This window comes from Rutilus rutilus (genome assembly GCF_951802725.1).
Source record: "Rutilus rutilus genome assembly, chromosome: 13".
NCBI classification, from domain to species: Eukaryota; Metazoa; Chordata; class Actinopteri; order Cypriniformes; family Leuciscidae; genus Rutilus; species Rutilus rutilus.
This window is the reverse complement of record NC_140218.1, coordinates 30263741-30289429: the sequence shown is the minus strand read 5'-3', so window position 1 is coordinate 30289429 and position 25689 is coordinate 30263741. Positions and strand designations below refer to the sequence as shown.

At 37.1% G+C, this 25689-nt stretch overlaps 1 protein-coding gene across 4 annotated transcripts in view; it reads left to right on the top strand.

Annotated features, from left to right (window-relative positions):
• The window catches only part of LOC311302349 (transcriptional enhancer factor TEF-5-like), a 54322-nt gene extending 32611 nt beyond the window's left edge, over positions 1 to 21711 (top strand). Inside the window, exons 1-11 of one of the 4 annotated variants that reach the window (XM_084428161.1) lie at positions 7260 to 7472; positions 7746 to 7825; positions 9547 to 9643; positions 9793 to 9869; positions 12365 to 12458; positions 14168 to 14257; positions 14361 to 14443; positions 14518 to 14650; positions 14738 to 14842; positions 17611 to 17749; positions 20004 to 21711. In XM_084428161.1, the coding sequence (XP_084284287.1) occupies positions 7467 to 7472; positions 7746 to 7825; positions 9547 to 9643; positions 9793 to 9869; positions 12365 to 12458; positions 14168 to 14257; positions 14361 to 14443; positions 14518 to 14650; positions 14738 to 14842; positions 17611 to 17749; positions 20004 to 20401 (1302 nt within the window). In that variant the 5' untranslated portion in view covers positions 7260 to 7466 and the 3' untranslated portion in view covers positions 20402 to 21711. Of the gene's footprint in view, positions 1 to 2132; positions 3651 to 7259; positions 7473 to 7702; positions 7826 to 9546; positions 9644 to 9792; positions 9870 to 12364; positions 12459 to 14167; positions 14258 to 14360; positions 14444 to 14517; positions 14651 to 14737; positions 14843 to 17610; positions 17750 to 20003 lie in introns of those variants that run through there. The other 3 variants (XM_084428162.1, XM_084428160.1, XM_084428163.1) reach the window with 3 other exon arrangements.
• The last annotated feature ends 3978 nt before the right edge of the window (positions 21712 to 25689 follow it).

Sequence of the window (25689 nt, the reverse complement as noted above, 5' to 3'; positions counted from 1 at the left end):
TAAAAGTCTTTCAGTAATAGTGAACTTCAGAGAAAGAAGTGGTTCTTATCAGCTTGAGCGTCCCTCTTTCTCTGTGGCTCCCTCCAGCTGATGGAGGTAGCAGTTGTTGACTAGCTTCTTTGATGATCGGAGATGGAGAGTATGAGAGTGTAGTGCTGACATAGGCACTCTTGAAAGCACTATTTCTCCTTCAGGACGATTGAGGGTAGAGCAGACTGCTCTCTCCTGAGGCCTCTTCTAGTCTTTAAGGAATGGGATGCTTAATTGTATGCTCCCTTCACTTAGGTTGCCTTTTAGATGAGTAGAGCTTGAAAGCTGAGATCGAGTATGGAAACTTCACTCTCTCACTTTTTGTCTTCCGCAAATGATCATAATGGGTGTTGAAGCAGGATTGTGCTCCCTGTAATTGGGTTGATCCCCATCCCCAGGTTACTCGAAGGTCGGAGCCAAGCTTTGCGGAATAGTTTGTATCGCAGTTAGCGACGCATTCTCTGTTGCCTCTCCATTTCATCAATCTGGATATTCTTGGAAGCTGATGAATTCTCCCTTAGGCTTGTATTCAGGTCTGGTAGGATTATATGTAGAGTTGCTGTGAGCGACTGATTCACTGATCACCTGGTTCAGCTGCCAGATGTAGTACTATGGAATTATCTGAGGCTATGTCTATAGTCTGCCCTGTTAGCTCTGCTCTTAGGGGCTCTGGGCTGTCCTGTAGCTGTGGCTCAGACTGGTCTAATGCGGTAGTCCCCGTTTCAGAAACGTTTCAGGGTTTTTTTTCCTAGCGCCTATAACACTGAGCCTTCTAGAGAGCAAGGATGTGGTGTCACAGGATGTGTTCTGATTGGTTGCTGATGCATTTAGGTTACTCTGGGTCAAGGTCCATCAAATCCTTCAGTGCTTAAGTCTGACAAGATTGTGCTAGCCGACATCCCCATAGCATCAACAACTGACGCAGTGTCAAATTCCCTCAAATGGGAAACGTCTTAAGCCAGGTTCAGACTGTCATTCCTAATCCGATTTTTTAGCATATCCGATTGGAATTCGATCATTCAGCCATTTCTGGAAATTCGTTTCAGTCTGGCCACTCTAATTGGATTTTGCATGGTTTCTGTTACTTTCTCACACCACGTAAAATGTAAACGTCACCATGCCAGCATGGTGGCTACACATTGCAATGTTGTAAATAAGACAACATCTGTATTGCAGACCCCTCCACATTGATGTTGTTGTAGTTTTTGGCGTATGCCTACCACAACGCAGTGTCATTGCCATAGAAACCAATGCAGATATTCCGGGAAAACGAAAGAGCGCAACTGGACACACAATTCGTATCTGAACAGTTGCGGTACACACAATGTGGACAGTTAATAATTTAGATTTGTGAACATGTGAACATAGCCTTCAAATCTGAGGACTTGTAATGCAGGCATTATTTTATAAGCTCAGGGGCTCCATGTGACGTCGTCGAACTGCCGGCGGCCAATAGATTTCACATGTGCTTCAGACACCGTCCCCATAGCATTAGCAACGGATGTAATAAATTAAATTTTACAATATTTTCAATTAGAAAACAGTTCTTTTAAATTGTAATAATATTTCACAATATTATTGTTTTTACTGTATTTTTGATCATATACATGTATTTAAAAATCTTACCATCACCAAAATGTTGAACGTTAGTTTATTTGTAAGCTCAGTACTGTCAAAACACAGCTATCAAAATATTTCAGTTTTGCTTCTGAACACCAGAAAAAAAACGAAAAAATAAAAGTTACATTCTTATGAATATTGAATCAATTAGAATTTTTGTATATAATTGTCTCATTTTTTTCTTACTTTCAAAATGAAATATTTTTTTTTACAATACACTTGCTACTTCAATTCAAATTTAAATAAGCCACCGAATTTGACTTAAAAAACATTATTAACGGTGAGTTGTATGTGTACAGTATTGATTAAAAATGTAAATCAGAAAGAAAAAACTGAATCCAATGAAAGTCATTTATCATTATGGTTGTAATACGGTAAAAATAAAAATGTATTTCCAAGCGTATGTCATGCTTTCATTAAAGTTAGTGTTACTATATAGTCTTCTACTACAGTTTTCCCTAAAGTGTTTTTCTCCTCCCCAGGTTGTCACAAACAGAGACACACAAGAGACTTTGCTTTGCATTGCGTTTGTGTTTGAGGTGTCTACAAGTGACCACGGAGCACAGTATCACGTTTACAGACTCGTCAAGGACTGAATGACCGCCGTGCCCAAACACCTCCAGACGCTGGTCATCGAATACGTACGAACAAAAAGAGGAAAAGAAAATTAGACAAACCTGAAGCTCATAAACACAATCATGGACAAAACACAAACCAGGATCCTCTGCACTAGGTTGTGTTGTATATTTAGTCGTGTTCCTTTAAAGGAAAAGAAAATGTACTTTCAGGGATAATTCTATTTCTTCCTTTTTGCTTACCGTTTTGTGAGAGGAGAGGTTTTGGAAATCTGTGGTGGGTTAATTCTGATTATGACCCTTGTCGTGTTTATGGTACTAGACTCTGACGGCACAAAGGTCTTTTTAAAAGTGATCGTAAGCGAATTGGAAAGGAATGCTGGTTAATACAAGTCTTTCTCTAATCAGGAACTTTGTGATAGCATATGTTTGTTCTGACTGTCCTTTTTTCACAATCTTTGGTTTAGACACAGAAGCATGCTACCTCTGACCTTTGATCGGGGTTCAGATTGTGCTCAGAAGGATGAGAAAGTCTTGAAAAAAGGATTTTTTTTGTATTGGAAAAGACACTGAATGTTTGTTGTGATGGAAAGCGCAAGTTACGTGAATGTTACACACTTTTGCGAGTTTTGCTCTCTATTTGGCTTGATTTTCTGTTTTGGAAAGTGCAAATGTGTGAGTTATTTCTACCTCCTGGTGTTACACGAAGTGCGTTTGGAGCATTTTTACTACAGAGTTTTGGTTTAAAAAATGGAAGCTTGTTTCTGCCATGGAATAAAACAAAAAGGTAATTGCAACATTTTATCTCACAATTCTGAGATAAAAAGTCACAATTATGAGATAGAAACTCACAATTGTGAGGAAAAATTCAGAATTGTGAGGTATAACACAATTTCGAGGAAAATGTCTGAATTAAGCAACATTTACTCAATATACTCAGTCAGAATTGTAATCTCACGATTGCGAGAAAAAAATGGAAAAGTCTGAATTGTGAGATATACTTGCATTTGTGAGAAAAAAGTCTGAATTGCAGCATGTAAATTGCTCGCAAGAAAAAAGTTAGAACTGTGATAAGAAAAAGTCTGAATTGTGAGATGTAGACTCGCTTTTACGAGAAAAAGTCAGAATTGTGAGATATAATCTCACATTTGTGAGAAAAAAATGGAAAATTCTGAATTGTGAGATATAAACTCGCATTTGTGAGGAAAAAGTCTGAATTGCGGCATGTAAATTCACAATTGTGAGAAAAAAAGTTAGAACTGATAACTCACAATTGCGAGAAAAAGTCAGAATTATGATCATTTACAATTGCTAGAAAAAAGTCTGAATTGTGAGATATAGACTCGCTTTTGCGAGAAAAAGTCAGAATTGCGAGAATTTTTAAAATTCTGAATTGTAAGATATAAACTCACAATCGTGATCTTTTTTTTTTTCTTTTTTTTTTGTGAGAAAAATTACAATTGTGAGAAAGTCAAAATTGTGAAAAAACTCGCAATTGCCAGAAAAAAAAGTTCGAATTGTGGAATTGAAACTTGTGGAATTGGAAAAAGTTTGCATTGCGATAACTCACTTTTGTGAGGAAAAAAAGTAGAAAAGTCTGAATTGTGAGATATAAAGTCAGAAAAAAGTAGAAAAGTCTGAATTGTGAGATATAAACACAACTGCGGATTTTTTTAAATTGTGATTTTTAAAAACTCACAATTGCGAGAAAAAGTCAGAATTATAAGATATAGCTCACAGTTGCAAAGAAAAAAATCTTGAATTGCGGCATATAAACGTACAATTGCGAGGAAAAAAAGTTAGGATTGTGAGAAAAGTCACAATTACTTTTTTTCCCTCCTGGTGGAAACAAGCTTCCAAATAAAGCCATTTTGCCATAATGATTATTGTGAAAGACAGTACATATGCATGGTTTTACTCCATTGCCCTCATTTTGAGTGTCTTATCACTTTTGTGTCTACCTTCGCCCTACTGGCGAGTAAGCAGGAAAATTCAGTAGATCAGGTTACATAGTCCAAAGCAAAAGAGGGCAGATTCACTATTTTATAGCAAGACAAAACAAATCTCAGCATGTAACACTTGCTTTTAATTTCTCAGTGTTTTTAATATAATAACTTTATGCTAATTACATCATCGCCAAAGCAATTACACTTAACTAGGTGCTTGAGTATTTTCCTAACAAAAACATTGTATTTTAATGTAAAGTTGTAACACATTTTTTGAGTGTGGTAAGGCATGTCATTGGTCAACAGGGGATTTTGAACAGCACAAAGTGAAATTAACATTTAATTCCATATCAAAATGTGCAATAAGATCCGGGCTATTCCGATCCACGTGTTCTCAGGTTCTTTCAGTAATGTAGAAACACTCTAGGTTTAGAATGTTAGCATATACAGTATGAGGATTCAATACTCTTTTTTTTTTTTATTATTGTTTATGATCCACACGTGGCATCCAGCTTGGTGTTGATTTTTTTTTAAATCGATTTTTATTTCGTTTTTTTTTTAAACCCACAATCACCTTCAGTGGTTAGTACATATGATTTTAAAGACGAGCGCCTTGACACTGCGTCGGACGTAATCAGTGACAATCATCTGATTATTTATGGCATCATATTTTGGTACATTTGTATGCATTATGAAGAGCACATGTTGCATAAAAAGGACTGTTTATTTAGTTTGTACATTGAAGACTAATCTGTAATATCTTAACCAAAGAATCGAATGTGAACAGCATCCCCCACAAAACCCAGTCTTGCCTTATTGTGTGCTTCATGTCTTCTACGACATTTTAAAAGAAAAATCATGCTTCTGTGTGAGAGTGTGTTATTTGTGCACTTGAGTGCATATCTGTGTGTTTGTGTGTGTGAGAGAAAAAAAAAATTGAAATAATTTTGAAATTCTACAATGTATATTTTAAGAATGTTACAGGAAAGGTTTTTATGTCTATTCTTTTTTTTTCCATCTTTATTTTTATTTGTTTTTTTGCTTTGTTCCAATATCATTTTTGTTCTGGTTAATATTAAATAAGGGTTGTAACGTCTACAGTGTTTCAAGTATTTGCCAATTAAAGTGACATTGGAGCCCTGGAAGCTAAAATCTCATCATTAAATCCAACAAAAAACACAATTTACACTATAGTGTAATGATATCATTAGGATAATCAATACTGGGCAACAGATGTGACTATATATAATTACACTACTCTTAATGGGGTCACATTTAACTGCGTGCATACATTGGGGAAAAAACATAACAAATGCTAACATCATTATTAACTGGTAAAAGTGATGTTTTTTACTGGGGCATAATATGTATTTTGTATAAATTATTAATCTCAAATATCAACAAAATATATATGTATATAAATATAGTTTTTCATTTTATTATTAAATATTATTAACTCGTCTCTATCTCTAGGTCATGTCTTAAGACCGTTCAAGCTGGCAGTTATTAAGCCTCTCATTAAGAAACCACAACTAGACCCAAATGAATTAGCAAATTACAGATCCATTTCAAATCTTCCATTTATGCCTCAAATACAAAAAAGTTGTGTCCGCTCTGTGCTCCTTCCTGCAAAAAAATGATTATATTTATGAAAAATTTCAGTCTGGGTTCAGACCCCATCATAGCACAGAAACTGCGCTCGTTAAAATGACAAATGATTTAGTCCTAGCTTAAGGCTGTATCTCAGTACTAGTTTTATTTGATCGTAGTGCTGCGTTCGACACTAACGATCATAAAATACTTTTAGATCGACTACAAAATTACACTGGTATTCAGGGACAGGCATTTGAATACATTTGGTTTAGATTGTACCTATCAAACCGTTACCATTTTGTTTATTTAAATGGGGAAAAATGTAAGATAATATCAGTAAATGATGGCGTGCCACAAGGACCTGTGTTAGGCCCTTTGCTATTTTCAATACATATGCTGCCATTTGTTAATATTATAAGAAAACATGGAATTAATATCCACTGCCAATGATACTCAGTTATATATTTCATCCAAACCAGATGAAATCTCTAAATTATCCAAGTTTGTTAAAGATATACAATACTGGGTGGATGACCTGTCAGTTTCTTCTATTAAGTTCAGATAAGACTGAGATATTACTTATTGGACCAAAAACCTGTACACAGAATCTCTTAGAATTTGCATTTAGAAGGATGTCCTGTTACTTGATCCCCTACAGTTAAAGACCTGGGTGTTATATTAGACAGCAGCTTGTCCTAACAAGACTACTGCGTTTTGACAAAGACTTTTAGTTAGATTATGGCAGGCACTTCCAGTTTGGACAAGTTCCACTCAAAAAGACTGAAACAAATCATTTAAAATCATAAGTTTGTGCTACAAATAGGCCCAATTCTTATCCGTCAGTCAGTTTGACTGAATGAGCTGTACATTTCCCTTCATGTTCTCATGTTCAGACTTCAAGAGAATAAGGTAACGCTTAGTCATTTAATGTGACGTGATGACAAGATTTGTTCTCCTCGGATCCTCACGTCTCTTTCCAGGTTTTGTATTCACACTGATGCTTTCAAATGTAATTGTCTCCTTTTTACTTCTTATTCTTATTAGCAGTGTTTACTGGAATGTTTCTAAAGCATACAATATTTATTTTCTGTTAAAATGATGGAAATCAATGAAATATATCACTCAATGTTCCAGCTAATATGTTACATAATACAGACATATAGGCCTATACAGTGATGCTTAACAAGTCCATGCGGAAATAATAAAGCTTTTGGGGTTATTCATGCTATTGTACTAGTAATTTGTTAATGCTTTTTACACTTTTAAATGCACTTTTAATGTTAGATGGTGAAGAATGAGTAGAATAAGGTCATTTCATTGTATCCATTTTTGTATTATTGCGTTCATAGAGCGAACCTTTCACTGCTTGTTTACAGTTTAACAAAAGTTACTCCCATAATTCGCGCAAAGCGTCATGTGGCGTAGGAAAAAGGTGAATAGCTGAGAAAATACGGGATTAAATGAGTTAACTACATTACCCACAATGCACGCGGGTATTTACAGTATGTCATGCGCACGGGCTATGTTGTGCTGTGTAATGTTAGGTGATACACTAGATACAGTGGAGGTCATTTGACTGGACGATGATGATTATCGACCACTCAATGCGAGAATACGGTCACGCGCTCGGAAAGGGAGCTCGCGGCGAGCGCGAGGCGACTGTAGTGCGCGCGGATCGAGCATCGATCTGAGTGGCAGTCCCATGCAGGTATTTACAAGACTAAAGAGAGAGTAGCTTATAAAGTAAGCTTAACACCATTTTGGTTAAACTATTGTAGGTGTATAAACCATTAGATAACATAGATCAATATAAAATACGATTGTAAATACTTTTAATAAATGAATAAACAGTAGGGTTTCAAATGTCACTGAGTTTGGCTGCTTTGTGGATTAGTTTAAGCTCCGCCCCGTTTAAGCTCCGTGTGTGTGTGTGTGCAGTACACTGGGCTTTAAAGCGCACTCAAATGACTCTCGCTCCCAGGAGCCGGTGAAGCCTGAGCTGCGCGGAACCATGGCAACAGAGCGGCCCTCCAGACTGCGCGTGTTCTCTCTCAACTGCTGGTGAGCGACACGATGATGCTTCCGCGTCGAAATGACGCGCTTATATATAGCCTATGTATATATATATATATATATATATATATATATATATATATATATATATATTCCTGTTCCTGCGCTGCGGAACAATGTTCACTTCTTTAAATGGGTCAGAAATGTAGCTCGCTGTGTTTGTTTATTTATTTATTATCTACTTCAAACCTGCGCTTTGCACTTAGACGTGTGCAACAAACTCATAAAATAGTATTCGTAAGCAAATACATGCATATTTAAATATTCATGTATTTGCTTACGAATATTGTATGAGTTTGTTGCACACTTCTAAGAGCAAAGCGCAGGTTTGAAGTAGATAAATGTAGTAATTGTATTAGGTAATTGAGTATTTTTCTTCCATTTTTGAGATTTAACAAAATAAAACGTTTTTTTTTTCTTTTTCATAAGCTATATTTCATCAATCTGCATTCATGTGTATTTGGTGATGTTGGCCTACAAGTCGATTTAACTATTGGAAAGTAAATTGAAGTGTTCTGTATTTAATTTGAATAGAGTTTTTTGAAGGAGTTTGCTGCACATGTTTAAATGTGATGTACATTTATTTAATTAACCTAGATACTTTTTAAGTTCTTCATTCATTCACAGTTGTTTCTGAGCTTTAGCAACATAATACAATCTCATGTTCTTATTCAAGCATTTTTCCAGGCCTTGAAATGTCACAGAAATGAATAAAACCTAAAAAAGTAATGGATACTTTTTGGTAACACTTTGCAATTAGTATAAAACTTAACTAACATTAACTACAATGTAGTCAATGCTAATAATCTTAGCTCAAAATAATATAACAGATGCAACTTTTGATTTCAATAATTCAATTCAGCTTTATTTCCAGACTCAAGATCCATTAGAGAGAAAAAACATACAACAACCTACACGAAATTACATACAACACAAAACATTTAAAATAGACAATTAAGCCAATACTTTCTCATAGATGCGACATTTGCCTCACACTTTAATAATGTATTAGTAAATGTTAAAATGAACATAAAATTTTTCATTGTTAGTTCATGTTAACTAATGTAGTTAAATAATGTTAACAAATGGAACCTTATTGTAAAGTGTTGACATTTTTATTATGCTCAGCTTAAAAAAATAGTTTATTGTTATAATCTGCTCTAGGACAGGTTGTAAGAGATCAGAAAATATTTGCATTGTACGCACTTATGAAAAACCTTTATTAAATATCTCTATTATTCTACCATGCTAGCTAGAACAAGACATTTACTGATCTACTCATCTTTGAGACATATATATATATATATATATATATATATGTTGTTAGTGTGAAGGGTAAAGAAGCACATGAGCGGTCACATGACAAAACGTGTGTTTGTGTGTGTGTGTGTGTGTGTGTGTGTGTGGGGGCCTCCCGCTCTGCTGATGTCAGCACCGTCAGCACCATGTTCCAGAACAACAGCCCAATCTTCAGCAAAGGCACATTAATGCAGATTGTTACTGTACAGCTGAGACAGAAAATGTGGTTTTCAGTACTTCCCCTGATTTAGATGACGCATCACTTTATTAAAGCGTGCATGAAGCTGTGACCTGATGAGGTCAGCTGTGTTTAGAGATAATGACTGCATGTGTGTGCAGTTATGGAGGTTTTGCACTGTATGTGGGTGAGAGGTAGATCGCAAGACTGACCGTGGTTTGATGTTTTTCAGGGGAATCCGATTCCTCAGTCAACACTGCGCGCAGCGGTATGAGATGATCGGGGAATTACTGGACCGAGAGCAGCACGACATCGCCCTGTTACAGGAAGTGAGTATCACTGTACACTTTTAACACACTTATCATCAAGGTTTCATTCAGCCCAGTGCCCTCGTGGCTTTAGCACTTCATTCTGCACTAATTTCCCACCAAAACTTCATTTTTTTTTACTAATCTAGGTTTCTTTGACATTGTTCTAGGTATGGAGTGAAAAAGATTTCCTTTTCCTGAAGGGAAAGCTGTCCTCCTCTCATCCTTATACTTACTATTTCAAGAGGTCAGTTCACCTCACTATGACATGGAGGGACTTTGAATGTTGCTTTGTACTTCAAAGCGATTGGGATTTTGAAAGAGAGACTTTGAAACCTTCTGATCAGCGATCAAGCGGCTAGACGCTCCCGCACATTCCAGAGTAATGCATGGAGAGGAAAAAAAAGATCCTGGTCAAAAGGCGGGAAATAAAATACCCACATAAAGGGATAGTTCACCCCCAAAAAATGATAATTCTGTCATCATTTACTCACCCTCATGTCGTTCCAAGCCTGTATGAGTTTCTTTCCTCTGTGGAAACACAAGCCCATGATAGCATTCTGTCAGGAATAGACCAACATTTAAGTTTTTATTTGCTAAAAACAAACTAACAAATTTGGTGTGTAACATTTGGTTATAAGACACACAAGAACCATTTCATTGTATGGAAAAGAGCAGGTTGGACATTCTTCAAAAGTTATCTAGAAAAAAATAGTGCCACATGGTTTTGGAACAACATGAATAAATAAATATGAATAAGTAAAAAAAAAATTTGTTTTTGGGTGAACTGCCCATTTGAAGGTACAGTAAGTGATTTCTGAGAAACACTGTTGAAAGTGGATCGGACCGAGCAGCACAACACACTTGTAGCCAATCAGCAATAGGAGGAGTGTACACAAATGATGGGGGAGGAGAGAGAGTGAGCCAATCACCAGTAGGGGGCGTGTCCACTCATGATGAGGGAGGACAGAGTGAGCCAATCAGCAGTAGGGAGCGTGTCCACTCATGATGGGGGAGGAGAGAGAGTGAGCCAATCAGCAGTAGGGGGCGTGTCCACTCATGATGGGGAGGAGAGAGAGTGAGCCAGTCAGCAGTAGGGGGTGTATCCACTCATGATGAGGGAGGACAGAGTGAGCCAATCAGCAGTAGGGAGCGTGTCCACTCATGATGGGGGAGGAGAGAGAGTGAGCCGATCAGCAGTAGGGGGCGTGTCCACTCATGATGAGGGAGGAAAGAGTGAGCCAGTCAGCAGTAGGGGGTGTATCCACTCATGATGAGGGAGGACAGAGTGAGCCAATCAGCAGTAGGGAGCGTGTCCACTCATGATGGGGGAGGAGAGAGAGTGAGCCGATCAGCAGTAGGGGGCGTGTCCACTCATGATGGGGGAGGAGAGAGAGTGAGCCAATCAGCAGTAGGGGGCGTGTCCACTCATGATGGGGGAAGAGAGAGAGTGAGCCAGTCAGCAGTAGGGGGTGTATCCACTCATGATGAGGGAGGACAGAGTGAGCCAATCAGCAGTAGGGAGCGTGTCACTCATGATGGGGGAGGAGAGAGTGAGCCAATCAGCAGTAGGGGGTGTATCCACTCATGATGAGGGAGGACAGAGTGAGCCAATCAGCAGTAGGGGGTGTGTCACTCATGATGAGGGAGGACAGAGTGAGCCAATCAGCAGTAGGGAGTGTGTCACTCATGATGGGGGAGGAGAGAGTGTGAGCCAATCAGCAGTAGGGGGCGTGTTACTCATTATAGGGGAGAAGAGAGAGTGAGCCAATCAGCAGTAGGGGGCGTGTCCACTCATGATGGGGGAGGAGAGAGAGTGAGCCAGTCAGCAGTAGGGTAAGAAACGCTGTAGAAAGCGAGATGCTGAGAGACATTACAAAAGAGAAAAACTCTTCAAAAAGAGGAATTTCACTGGTTATTATCAGGCAAGAGCTTTATGACACGGGTTAATATTAGTAAAGCTTTCCAGCGCTAGAGACCTAAGCGGGAAGCCCTGAAAACAGACAGCGAGGTTGTGTTTTTTTTGCTCCATATGTAAGTAACATTGGTTTTGCTATGTTTCACAGCATCAAGATATCCTGTTGTTATAATGTTAGCTATAGTTACAGGACAGTTTTGAGTGCTGTTGTTTGTTTGGAGCTGGTGTACTGCTGACGACTTACAATGAACTCTTGCTTGTATATATTCTTGTGTGCTGAATGTAATTTGTTTTCTTCCTTGCCGTTTGTTCGCCAACCTCGCTTTATTTTTCGCGAAGCTTTATTTTGCTTCACTTCAGCTATGATAAAGAGACAACACTCTTGCATTGCATGTTTCTGCATTTTGTGGGTGGAGCAATGAAGGGAGGGCTGTGTTTGTTTGAGTTGATCTGAAATATCAGCAGAAATCAGAAATCTCTTACTGCACCTTTAAGAAGTTTAAAGTCTTATTTTGAGATATCTGATTGAACATTCCATCATGAACTGAGTATCTTCAGTCGACCTTTATGTCTTATCCTTATCATTATGAGACAAGAAAAAAGCATTGATCTTATGACATGCAATCAATAAAGCTGAATTGGCAGAATTTGTAATCATTTAACTTATCTAGGAAGCAGCACTACTGCAGCTCCTACTAATACTCAAAAATGAGTGCAGCTGCCTGCTTGCTGGTGTATACACAGCTGAATGTGTGTGTTCATAGAGGAGAGATACCTAAAGGAAACTGTTATTCTGTATCTGATACGCTGTGTTGTGTTTCCAGTGGAGTCATTGGCAGTGGTCTTGCCGTCTTCTCCAAACACAGAATCCAGGACGCTCTGCTCTACCAGTACTCTCTCAATGGCTACCCATATATGGTAAGTTATTTCAGGATACTACTGTAGCTATGTATACTGCCATCAGACATTTTTGCGAAATGATGCAAACTATAATTGACTTTTTGTCCTAGGTACTGATTTATAAAATACTGAAGCTGAATAATACTGAATAATTTCATTATTATCTCATTGTGCTTTATAATATTTTTTCAAGTTCTCTCATATAACTCTGCATTCTCTTTCTTCTCACATAAAAAAACAGTATATATATATAAAAAACTGTACTTGCAGAAAATTGTATATGGTAACATTTTATTTTACAGTGTCCTTGTTACATAGGTTACATGTACTTACCATAGCAATAACAGTAAATTATGCATAATTACATGCAACTAACCCTTAACCAAATCCTAATCTACCCTATAGTAAGTACATGTTGTTGATTAATATTGCTCGGTACATAAAAATGTAATTACACTGTAAAATGACACCTTATGCATGAAATTGTGAGTTATTTTGAATTGAAGTTGAAAGAATGTGTGCTTAAATTACTATTTAATTATTATTTATTGATCAAATCTAGTAATAAAAAATAAAAAAATTATCTCCCAAAAAATTGCATTAAAAAATAGAAAAAAATGAAATAAAATAAGCTTTCTGAAAAAAAAAAAAGAAGTATAATTTTAAGGCTTCGGGTCTTTTTGACCCGCGAGGGAAAGATGTGTTACAAAGAGCGAGGGAAGTGTAACCTTTAATATTAATTAAATAAAAGGCAAGTACACTTTTATGATTGTTTCTTAACACACTTAAGTACACTTTAAAAAATTTAACTTTGTAATAATGTCAAATTAAAAGGTTTGGTAACATGGTACATGTATTTACTGTAGTAATAACCGTAAATTATGCATAATTACATGCAACTACTAACCCTAAACCAAACCCTAAAGTTACCCTATATTAAGTACATGTAGTTAATTATTATTACACAGTACTTAAATATATAATTACACTGTAACAAGGACACCTTAAAATAAAGTGTAACCAAAGTTTTACTTTAAAGTACATTTAAAATCATTATGTTTGAATAGTTTTCTGTCGTGCTTTAAAATAAGTACACTTATTTTAATGTGTTGACTAACATACTAAAGCAGATGTAAAGTACATGATTATAATTTTAACTGTAGTGTGTTATTCATTATTACATTTAAAGTTAATATATTTTAAATGTACTAAATTACATTTACTCATTACAAATGTGTTACAAATTTAAATGCATGACATACAAGTTACAATAGAAATTAAGTTAACCATAATTAGTTTAACATAAATCCTTGTCAGTGCATTCAGCAGTAACTTTAACCATATTTTTCAAAGAAAATACAAGTTATTATGAAATTACATATAAAGATGTGCTTAAGTGGGTCAAAAAGCACTCTTAAGTTTAACTAACTGCATTTAATATCATTTTCTTTTCACTGAAATTAACACACAGTTAAGTATCCGAAAACATTACATGCAGTTTGCACTTAAATTCTTTTAAAGTATATTATTTCTGTAATAAGCACTCTTTTTGAAAGTGTCGTTTTTCACAAGGGACATAATGTGACTAGGTAGATGAATCTGATATGTGTTTTGTTTCTTTATACTGATGGTACAGTGATTCATGTAACAACTTTCTAGCTTGAAGAATTACATGATCTTATATATGTGTGTGTGTGTGTGTGTGTGTGTGTGTGTGTTCATCTCAGGTGCGTCATGGCGACTGGTTTGGAGGCAAAGCAGTTGGACTGGTCATTGTTGACGTTTTTGGGTTAAAGGCTCACGTCTATGTTACTCATGTAAGTCACAGTCTCTAAAGTCTGATCTGGCTTTGTGTTGTCCATGCTCAGTCGAGTAACTGGAGACGATGCACCTTTAGTAATGACACTGCTTTGCTCTCAGTTGCATGCGGAGTACTCCAGGGCTCAAGATGAATACCTGCCCCACAGAATAGTGCAGTCCTGGGAACTACTGCAGTTTGTGCGGTAAGAGAAAGTGTGTTTTCTAGTGAAAAGAGGTCACATTCCTTCAGGAAATTCATATCGTATGGCTTCTTTAGCCACACGTCCTGTGGAGCAGACCTGGTGATCCTGGGAGGGGATCTGAACATGCACCCTCAGGACCTCGGGAACCGTCTCCTCAGATCCCACACTGGCCTCAGAGACTGCTATACTGAGACAGACACGTTTGATGTGAGCGCACTTCCTTTCACATGTGTGTTCAGTTTGTTTGAGTGTCCTGCTTTTCTCTGAAGCATCATTTTCTGTTGCTCTCGGCAGGGCTGTGAAGACGGACACACGCTGATTGCAGACAATCACTTCACAAAGAAGCAGGATCTCATTCCTTTTGAGAAGGGCATCAGGATTGACTACATTCTCATCAAGGTAAATTCATCTCAAATGATAATCTTATAATCTTATATATTATGAATTAACTTCCTTACCAGTTTACCAGTTACCAGCCACCACCAGAAATGTTGATCAATTTGATAAAAATTATATATATATACAGTGAGGAAAATAAGTATTTGAACACCCTGCTATTTTGCAAGTTCTCCCACTTAGAAATCATGGAGGGGTCTGAAATTGTCATCGTAGGTGCATGTCCACTGTGAGAGACATAATCTAAAAAAAATAATCCAGAAATCACAATGTATGATTTTTTAACTATTTATTTGTATGATACAGCTGCAAATAAGTATTTGAACACCTGAGAAAATCAATGTTAATATTTGGTACAGTAGCCTTTGTTTGCAATTACAGAGGTCAAACGTTTCCTGTAGTTTTTCACCAGGTTTGCTCACACTGCAGGAGGGATTTTGGCCCACTCCTCCACACAGATCTTCTCTAGATCAGTCAGGTTTCTGGGCTGTCGCTGAGAAACACGGAGTTTGAGCTCCCTCCAAAGATTCTCTATTGGGTTTAGGTCTGGAGACTGGCTAGGCCACGCCAGAACCTTGATATGCTTCTTACAGAGCCACTCCTTGGTTATCCTGGCTGTGTGCTTCGGGTCATTGTCATGTTGGAAGACCCAGCCTCGACCCATCTTCAATGCTCTAACTGAGGGAAGGAGGTTGTTCCCCAAAATCTCGCAATACATGGCCCCGGTCATCCTCTCCTTAATACAGTGCAGTCGCCCTGTCCCATGTGCAGAAAAACACCCCCAAAGCATGATGCTACCACCCCCATGCTTCACAGTAGGGATGGTGTTCTTGGGATGGTACTCATCATTCTTCTTCCTCCAAACACGTTTAGTGGAATTATGACCAAAAAGTTCTATTTTGGTCTCATCTGACCACATGACTTTCTCCCATGACTCCTCTGGATCATCCAAATGGTCATTGGCAAACTTAAGACGGGCCTTGACATGTGCTGGTTTAAGCAGGGGAACCTTCCGTGCCATGCATGATTTCAAACCATGACGTCTTAGTGTATTACCAACAGTAACCTTGGAAACGGTGGTCCCAGCTCTTTTCAGGTCATTGACCAGCTCCTCCCGTGTAGTTCTGGGCTGATTTCTCACCTTTCTTAGGATCATTGAGACCCCACGAGGTGAGATATTGCATGGAGCCCCAGTCCGAGGGAGATTGACAGTCATGTTTAGCTTCTTCCATTTTCTAATGATTGCTCCAACAGTGGACCTTTTTTCACCAAGCTGCTTGGCAATTTCCCCGTAGCCCTTTCCAGCCTTGTGGAGGTGTACAATTTTGTCTCTAGTGTCTTTGGACAGCTCTTTGGTCTTGGCCATGTTAGTAGTTGGATTCTTACTGATTGTATGGGGTGGACAGGTGTCTTTATGCAGCTAACGACCTCAAACAGGTGCATCTAATTTAGGATAATAAATGGAGTGGAGGTGGACATTTTAAAGGCAGACTAACAGGTCTTTGAGGGTCAGAATTCTAGCTGATAGACAGGTGTTCAAATACTTATTTGCAGCTGTATCATACAAATAAATAGTTAAAAAATCATACATTGTTTTTTTTTTTAGATTATGTCTCTCACAGTGGACATGCACCTACGATGACAATTTCAGACCCCTCCATGATTTCTAAGTGGGAGAACTTGCAAAATAGCAGGGTGTTCAAATACTTATTTTCCTCACTGTATATATCAAAAGAAAGAACAGACCCTCTGCTTTTGAAAAAAAAAAAAAAAAAAAAAAAAAAACTATATTAAAGCTTAATGCATTTTTTTTATCAGCACTTTAATATATATAAATTACTTACATTTGTTTTAAAGAAATGAATGAAATTCAGCAAGGATGCATTAAATTGATCAAAAGTGACAGTGAAGACATTGATAATGTTGCAAAAGATTTCTATTTCAAATAAATACTGTTCTTTTAAACTTTTCATTCATTAAAGAATCCTGAAATAAAATGTAACATAAAATGTAATAATAAATGTTTCTTTATCATAAAATCTGCATATCAGAATGATTTCTGGAGGATCATGTGACACTGAAGACTGGAGTAATGATGCTGCAAATTCTGCTTTGATCACAGGAATAAATTACATTTTAAAATATATTACAATTCAATTCACATTTATTTGTATAGCGCTTTTCACAATACACATCGTTTCAAAGCAGCTTTACTGAAAATGAATGAGTCCACATTACAAATTAGAGTGTTCTGTTATCAGGTAACCGTCTAAGTTATGTATTTCAGAAATGTACATGTACAAATCACATTTAGCTAAAAATGTATTAATTTAAACAATGTAATAATTTAAGGCAGAAACAATGAGCTCATTGAAGTAATGAATACTTGTTTGCTAACAAATGATTATGACAGAAAATTGTAGCATAGGTGCATGTTGATTCAGAGTTTGTGATAGATACAATAGAAAACAGCGATTTTAATGTGTAATATGTGTAATAATATTTCAAAATATTACTGTTTTTACTGTATTTTTGATTAAATAAATGCAACTTCTTTAAAAAACAAAACCTTTTTTACTAACCACAAAGTTTTGAAAGTTTAATGTATAATATATTTTATATATATATATAAATCTGTAATTATTTACTCAAACCTTTTTTTTTTTGCTTTACTCTGTGAAACAAAATAGGAGATGTTATATAAAGTATTCATGCTTGCTCTTCCATATAACATTTTTAACTTTAGTCTTCTTCTTCTTCTTCTTGTGAAGGGCTCCCATAAAGTGAACATGACATGTGAGTCCCTGTCCACTACCAAGGGTTCAGTGGCTGATAAACCCTTCCCGTACTCTGACCACGAGGCCCTGACCGCTGACCTGACCCTGCTGCCGTCACAGGACAGCAGGAACGGTGAGTACAGAACCTCGCGAGGGATCCCTGCTGTAGTGCGGTTTATATGCACACCTCTAACTCTCACGACGAGATGGTGTGATATTGTACAGCTTGAATCGTAGGAGAACATGCGACTTCTATAGTTTTCTTTCCCCAATTATAATCATAGTGAGTTTAGGGGTGGGTGATTACTTTTACGCTGGAGTCATTCAGTAATAACAGTAATATAGTGAAATATTATTATCATTCAAAATAACTGTTTTCTAAACTAGTGTAATATGTAATTTATTCCTGTGATCAAAGCTGCATTTTCAGCATCATTACTCAAGTCTTCAGTGTCACATGATCCTTCAGAAATGATGATTTGATGCTCAAGAAACTTTTATTATTATTATCAGTGTTGTAAACAGTCATGCTGTGTCATGTTTTTGTGGAAACATACAGTATATTTTTGTGGATTCTTTGATGAATAGAAAGTTCAAAAGAACAACATTTGAAATAGAAATCTTTGGTAACATTGTAAATGTATTTACTGTCACTTTTGATCAATTTAATGCATCCTTGCCGAATAAAAGCATTATTTATTTTTGAACAGTATAGTGTAGTTTTAGGTTGTACATTGTGTGTCATTTCTTGTGATTTTACCATCTCACAAATGAGTATGGCTTCTAATGAGACCCGATTGACATCAGCAATGGCATTTTGGTATTATTTTTCCTTTCTGTTTAGACGTGATGTGTTGGGGAAGTAAATATGGAATTAGGGACTAAAGCTACATGCCAATATATTTGTCATTGCAGTAGCTACAATATGCATTTCATAACATTTGTGTGATTCTTCTGCACATCGTTTGGTCAAATACGATGTGATGGAAGACCTATATGAAATTTTTAAGACAATTTACAATAAAATGACTTTCCTTTAATAGTTTACACTAACTTTTCTTTGTCCAATGACAAACAAGACTTCCAAAAGCAGTTCCCAAAGCAGCATTCTGGTGGCGCACAGATGCATGCTGGTCACATTTACTCTGTGACAAAATTTACATTTATATAAGGTACTGTAGATGGAGGTATTTTGTGTCAGCTGACAAAAAAGGAATGTGGGAAAACTGGAATACAGGACTACCTACAGAATAGTGGATATGTGATTGTTATGAGAGTTATGGTATGTTGGTTTCACTGGTTTGAGGAGTGTTTGTGATGTATCACAGCAACCCATCTTTCCAATATACATAGTTGAATTATTATGCATAATGAGGGCAATTTAAAGGGTTAGTTCACCCAAAAATGAAACTTATCCCATAATTTACTCACCCATCTTAAGTGTATATGACTTTCTTCTTTCAGCCAAACACAAACTGAGTTATATTAAAATAACCTGGCTGAGAGAGTTTTTGAAGCCCCAAAAAGTGCATCCCTCCATCATAAAAGTAATCCATACGGCTCCAGTGGATTAATGAAGGCCTTCTGAAGCGAAGAAAAATATCCATATTTATAACTTTATAAACTATAATCACTGACGAATCTAGTTCCAGTGGAAGAGTGACCTCTGACCCGACGCATGGCGTAGGATGTAGGAGTATCGTAAGCTCAGGTGAGAGTCGACGCCTCTCGCGGTTCAAACTAATAGAGCTGGGCAACAAACTCAAGCTCCTCCCACATTTCTCTGTAAAAATTCTTGTTTTAGACTTCTAATTCGTGACCGGTGTTTTGTTTTGCTCTATCCTCTGCGCTTCCACCTTAGTCAGTACGTCATGCGTCGGGTCAGAGGTCACTCTTCTGCCGGAACTAGACTTGCATTGAAGCCCCCTTCTTTTAGAAACTAAACCAACCCCAAACTTTTGATGGGCAACCATATTGCAACAAACAACATACAGTGAAACCATGATATTGTAATTTCAATAAAAGCGAATTCTATGTAGAATAGACCTTATTCAGAGCAGCGCCATGACAGGAATGAAAGTGAGCCTGTGAGGGATAGACTTACTCGGTTTTGAAATGGCATCCGCTGTAAAAAGCTGTGTAAAGCTCCTTGATCACTTATAACTTTCCACAGCTCATGTTTGGAGGTTTTTTTTGTCTACTAAAGATATTTTTTACAGTGTTTCGTCAGCAGAACAATCCCGAAACACATTAAATAACAGTACAACCCACTGAAGAGATGTACTGTACGTCTATCTCTCACAGCCTCTCTTTCATTCCCGTTGAAAATCAAAGATGGCGCTGCAGTGAATAAGGTCTATTGAATGTTTTTATTGTGTATCCTCCAGCACTTCCTGTATCAGAGCGTATGGAGGTGGTCTCAGAGGCGCGTGCGGTGGTGAAGGAAGGCCTGTGTTTAACAGAAGCCCTGCGGGACAAAGCCTTGCGTCTGATGTGCGGTGCTCTCCTGCTCCTGCTGCTGTTCTTCCTGCCCTGCCTGTGCCACTTCTCCTTCACCACCACGGGGTTCCTGGGAGCCGTGTGCATGGGCGCACTCCTCTCTGGAGCTCTGCTCTACCTGCTCTTCACCACACACATCAAAGTCCTGAAAGAGACTGAAGACCAGATGGTGCTGACCTCAAACGAGCTCCACACTAAACTCACAGGATGCAGAGCGTCTGGATCTTCATCTTCCGATGGCTCTCCAGAGCTCCAGCCGTCGAGTTCCTTTAAACGGGAGGAATAAGGTTGACCCCTAAGGCCCTGTTTACACCTGGTGTTAAGATGCGTTTTGGTGGATCGGATCACAAGTAGACGAGGGAGACGCATTCCCGTTTACACCTGGTGTTTTAATCCGTCTCTTTTGTCCACTTTCAACCACTTCTGTCCTGATTTCTTCGAGGGGAGGGTCTATGGGTGGGGAAATGTATGTTTTTTTCAGATATTTAGATCTAACGCACAGAATAAGCTCACGCAATTTAAATTTAAATTTAAATTAAATGATTTAATAACAGAGAGACAACGGGAAAACATACGGCGAGCATCAGCTTTAGTTTCTGCTCTGACAGCCGCAAGACCGGCCGAATGTTGTGTGTTATAAATCAGGAATGGTGAGAGAGCATTGTGCTTGGTATGTTTTTCATCTTCAACCCAAACTTCGGTCTTCAGCCGACAAAGTTTAAATCCCGTCTGGCTAGTGTGCTTCCTACCCGATCTCACGGCAATTCGTACGAATTTTATGATGACCTACACCTGACCCCGCCCCTAAACCTATCCGTCACTGGGGTTTAGACAAATCGCACGAATTCGTACTATGTACGAATTAGCCACCTTTTACTCACTCGTACGAATTCGTACGAATTGGTTGTGAGATAGCGTTGAGCGCTTCCCATAATGTTTACGCATTAGGTCAGTATGTAGAGAGAAGACGGTCTTTTGTGGCTGTTTGAACACATTCGACCACATGAGCGTTTACACTACGAAAGCAATCCGGTCGAATGCGTTTTCAACTACCTCTGGAAGTGGTGGAAAGTGGACAAGCTCAAAACGCTTTAGACTCGTTTACGTCTGTATTTAGCGCCGTCCACTTGTGATCCTATCGACCAAAACGCATTTTAATACCAGGTACAAACAGGGTCTGAGTGCTGGTCCGGGATCAGGTTACTGTACCTCAGTGTTACACAATAGCTATTAGGATATAACTTGAAGAGCTGACCCGAGATCAGTGCTCTGAGGCTATACCTACCTCAACTCAGTCAATGGAGGCATTAATTGTTACGGAGCTGCTGCTGTTTTGCATTTCGACAACTCAAAATCTGGAAGGCTTGAATGGAAAGCCCTGTTCGTTTTCACGAGGGCGAGTTATTCAGTTCTGTGCTTGTCACTGCTTGGAAAGACACTGCTTACTGATATTTTAATGTAACTCGAAAGAGATGATTTTTTTAACGGTTTGTTGTTAAAGTATTACTAGCGCCACATTTTAGGCAATTATGGACACTGTTTGAATGTCATTTCATCATAATCATGAATAAATAAATCACTATTAAAGCATTTTCATATTTACTGTAGGGTGTTTTAAATAATTATCTTTCTTTCCACAAGATAGTGCTGTTGCTCTTGTGTGTAAGAACACAAATGGGCCAACTTAAGCAGACAACTTCTTCTTAACCCTAAATTCTAAAACATAAATATTAAGCCATTGTTATGACATTGAATTTGGGTAGCAGTTTATTTTACAGTCCTGTTTTGCATGAACATACTATGTACTTATTATAGTAATTTCAATAACTGGTTAGGTATTAACCCTGAACCTACACCTAAACCTTACCTTAACCCATGTAGTTACATTATATTACCAGTAATTTCTTAGGTAAATACACTGTAAGTGCACGTACTGTAAAAGAAAGTGACACAGAAATGTGTATAATGAAGTGAATATATCTCTGGTTTGTGGAACTAAAGAGAAAACAATACCAATTAAGTTTCTAATTTTGTTTCTGTTTGCTGTGGTTAACAAGCTATTTTTATTTTTAGCTTTCATTTGGTTTCAGTGAAAGTATAAACTGGTTCCAGTGAAGATACAAACAGCAGCAACTTTTCCTTTCAATAAATTTGGAGGTACAGTAGTAAAAAGATAATGTGTTTTTTACTTAATAGTGGGTATTACAAATAAAATATTTGGGTTAATATATTTATTAAATTATATAATATTATATATTAAATTATCTATAGACATACAAAGTACAAATATTCTGTCTCATTTAATATGAGGTTGTAAATCTACATGCAAGATAATAATACGCAAAAAGAACATTGATATTGTTTTAGCTCTATAACTTATCATACTGCAGGCCACATTGATATTTTATTAACTAGCCTTTACAGACTTCAAAAGAAACTGGCTAAAGATTGTGGCTTGGTAGGTCTTTATCATATTTAATGAGCAGTTTGGGAAACCATTGCCATAAGTAATATTAAAAAGCAAATTAACGTCTTAACCCTTTTGTTAACAGCATGAGAAAGTAGTATTTTCGGGTGTGGCTGTAAAAGAAGGGATAATTATAATATGGAGTTCCAACACTTTTAAAGTTTCTGTGTGTGAGTCACGAAAGGTGAAGCACTGAAGCGTGTGCAGGACAGTTATATCGTGTTGTTCTTCTGAGTGAATGTTTGGACTCTTATTTGAAATCTGTTACTTAGGTGTGAAGACAGAGATTGAGCACTAAAAGATCTCTCATCATCCACACTGGAGCACGAGAACATTGCACAATCCAATAACCGCAGGTCACTTTCTAATCAACACAACACAAATCTTTCCATAGAAATAGCTGAGTAACAATTCTGAGACTCATTTCACACAGAGATTCCGGAAAATACACGGATAAAGTGACCCGGGATTTGACCCGGGCTCGTTTGATTTTGGTTCATTCACACTGCTAGTGATTTTCCGGAATCGGAGAGTGCGTTCACACACAACCCGTAAAAATCCCGTGAAGACACGAGACATCGATGTGACTTGTAATGTCTCTGCAGCAGCATCTTAAGTTTGCTTATGAGCTGCGATTTCTCTCGAGAGAAACCACGTACGCTTGTGCATTTTTTTGTTTTTGTTTTTTTGATTCGATCATAAACTTGTGCATTACATACACTGTTAGACCTTACCAGGTAAGTAAAATACTGTTAATTGTACAGTTCTTTACTGTAATCTACAGTATGTTACTGTAAAAATGCACTAAATTAAAACTCGAGTTAACTAATTTCACTTGCAGAAACCGACTGCCTTAAGTTGACCAACTGTCATTTAAATGTATTAACTAAAATGTATAATGCATTAATGATGTGAGCAAAGTATCACTGTGAACTTATTTAATTTGAGACCACTAAAAAACTATTGAACATAAAAAGATTTCCACTGGACCAGCAGCTACACAGTCAGCGCCTGTTAAATAAAGCAACATGCAGCAAATCATCAATGTTTGTAGATCTTCTTCTGGACTGAAGCACAGGCTCTACTCTTCAGCACAATGGTGATCCAAACAAAAATAATTTTACAGTAAACTACTGGCAACACCAGTTGCCAGTATATACCTGTTTTATAACTTAGTTTATTACTGTTAAAATACATTTTGTGGGTGTGTCTTTTTATCTTACACTGTTAACCCTTTCAAGCATACAGGAAAATCCACACTACAAAGAGTAAAAAGTAACATTGAGCAGTGTTGCAGTGAGATAATTAAGTGAATATGTTGAATAATAAGTGAATAAGTGAAATAAGTGATTGTTGAGCATTAGTGATGAACACCTGCTGTTAACAAGCAGAATCACTGAAGGAAAGAGAAACACAAGAACAGAAAATAGAGAAAAACAAGAACTACAACTGACTTCCACATTTTTATACTTAGTATTAACAGTATTACTTTATTTCTGTCATACATCTACAGAAGTTGTTATTGAGATGTTTAATTGAAAATGTTTGGTTTGAAGTCACCATTATAGAGATCAGTGTTTGCTTTAGTTGGGTTCTGGACTCTTGACTTTTTAACATTAGATTTTCACTGGCTTAATGAACTGTGTTTTTGTAAGTCCCACTTGTGCATACACACACGGTATGTGAATGGTTGTGGTTATATTGTTTATGATGAATAAATCATCATATAGCCTGTTCATTCACTAAATCTATTTTAGTGTTTAGTCAAACTGTTTTCATACTCAGTGTTGCTGGAAGTCAAGTTGTAGTTCTTGTGTTTCTCTTTTTTCTGTTCTTGTTTCTCTGTCCTTCAGTGATTCTGCTTATCAGGTGTTCATCAGTGTCTCAATTCACTCACTTCTTTTCATTCACTCTGTCAAGGGGACTATATTAGTGAACTAATGTAGGGAATAGTGAATGAGGGTATAGGGTGTGATTGGGAAAACAGCCTCTGAGTGTCGATTTTGAGCACTGTTGATTTACAGTATATTCCTGTAGGCTATTTTTGTTTTCTATGGTATGTTACTGTTTTAATGGAAACTGGTATGATATTGTCAGAATTTGGCCTTTTTTTTACAGCAAGGGTTAACAGTGTACCTTCGTGCATTACGTGCATTTCACTAGCTGGCGAACCGGCATCAATCCCGGGTCGTGTTTGTGTTCACACAGAAGGGGTTCTGGCAATTTCCCGGCAATTTTCCCGGGATCATCGCGCTGTGTGAAAGGGGCTATCAGATATTGAGGAGGAAACTTCTAGATATTACTCTAAAACCAGGCATATGTAAACTTTTTGAACATGATGTTTAGTGTAGCTACTTTCAGTTATTTATTTGCTTGTGAAATACAGGCATGTAAATGTTAAGCAAAGCTTCATTGGCACAGAACAGAACTAGAGGTTTTTTGTAAAAAAAAAAAAAGATGTGATAAATGTTTCAAATGATATTGCAATGATTGTATTCTCTTGCAAAAAGCTTGTGCTCCCCTAAGAATATAGATAGAGACAGTCAAACCAAAATGTATTCAGACACCTTCAACATTTCTCACATTATCACAGTTTATTCGCTATAGTTTAGAAAATGGTAATAAAATATGACAAGAACTCACATCCTTCTGTTAGACTGCATGTCACAAATGAATTTGAATATCTGTCAGCTGTTAACTTTAAGTACACAATTAGATAATACCAATTTAGGTCAACCAATTACCAAGCAAAGCTTATTTTTGTTCAGTCTGTGGTGTAAAAAGGTTGCATTAGCAATTAAAGAAAAATGCTTTTAAAGCAACACATGGTCGGGTATAATATGTCACAGTTTACTTTATTTCACTATCCTCACTTACATAAATGAACTATAGTGTCCTGTTCCCACTAGTAAAAAAAAAAAATATATATATATATATATATCTGGTGTCTGAATAATTTTTGGTTGATAGATAGATAGATAGATAGATAGATAGATAGATAGATAGATAGATAGATGTGTGATGCGTGTGAACTACAATTGTGCTGTTAACAGGGTTACAGATGATTGACAGGTTTAAAAAGTGAATGTGGGCCTGTGATTGGCCAG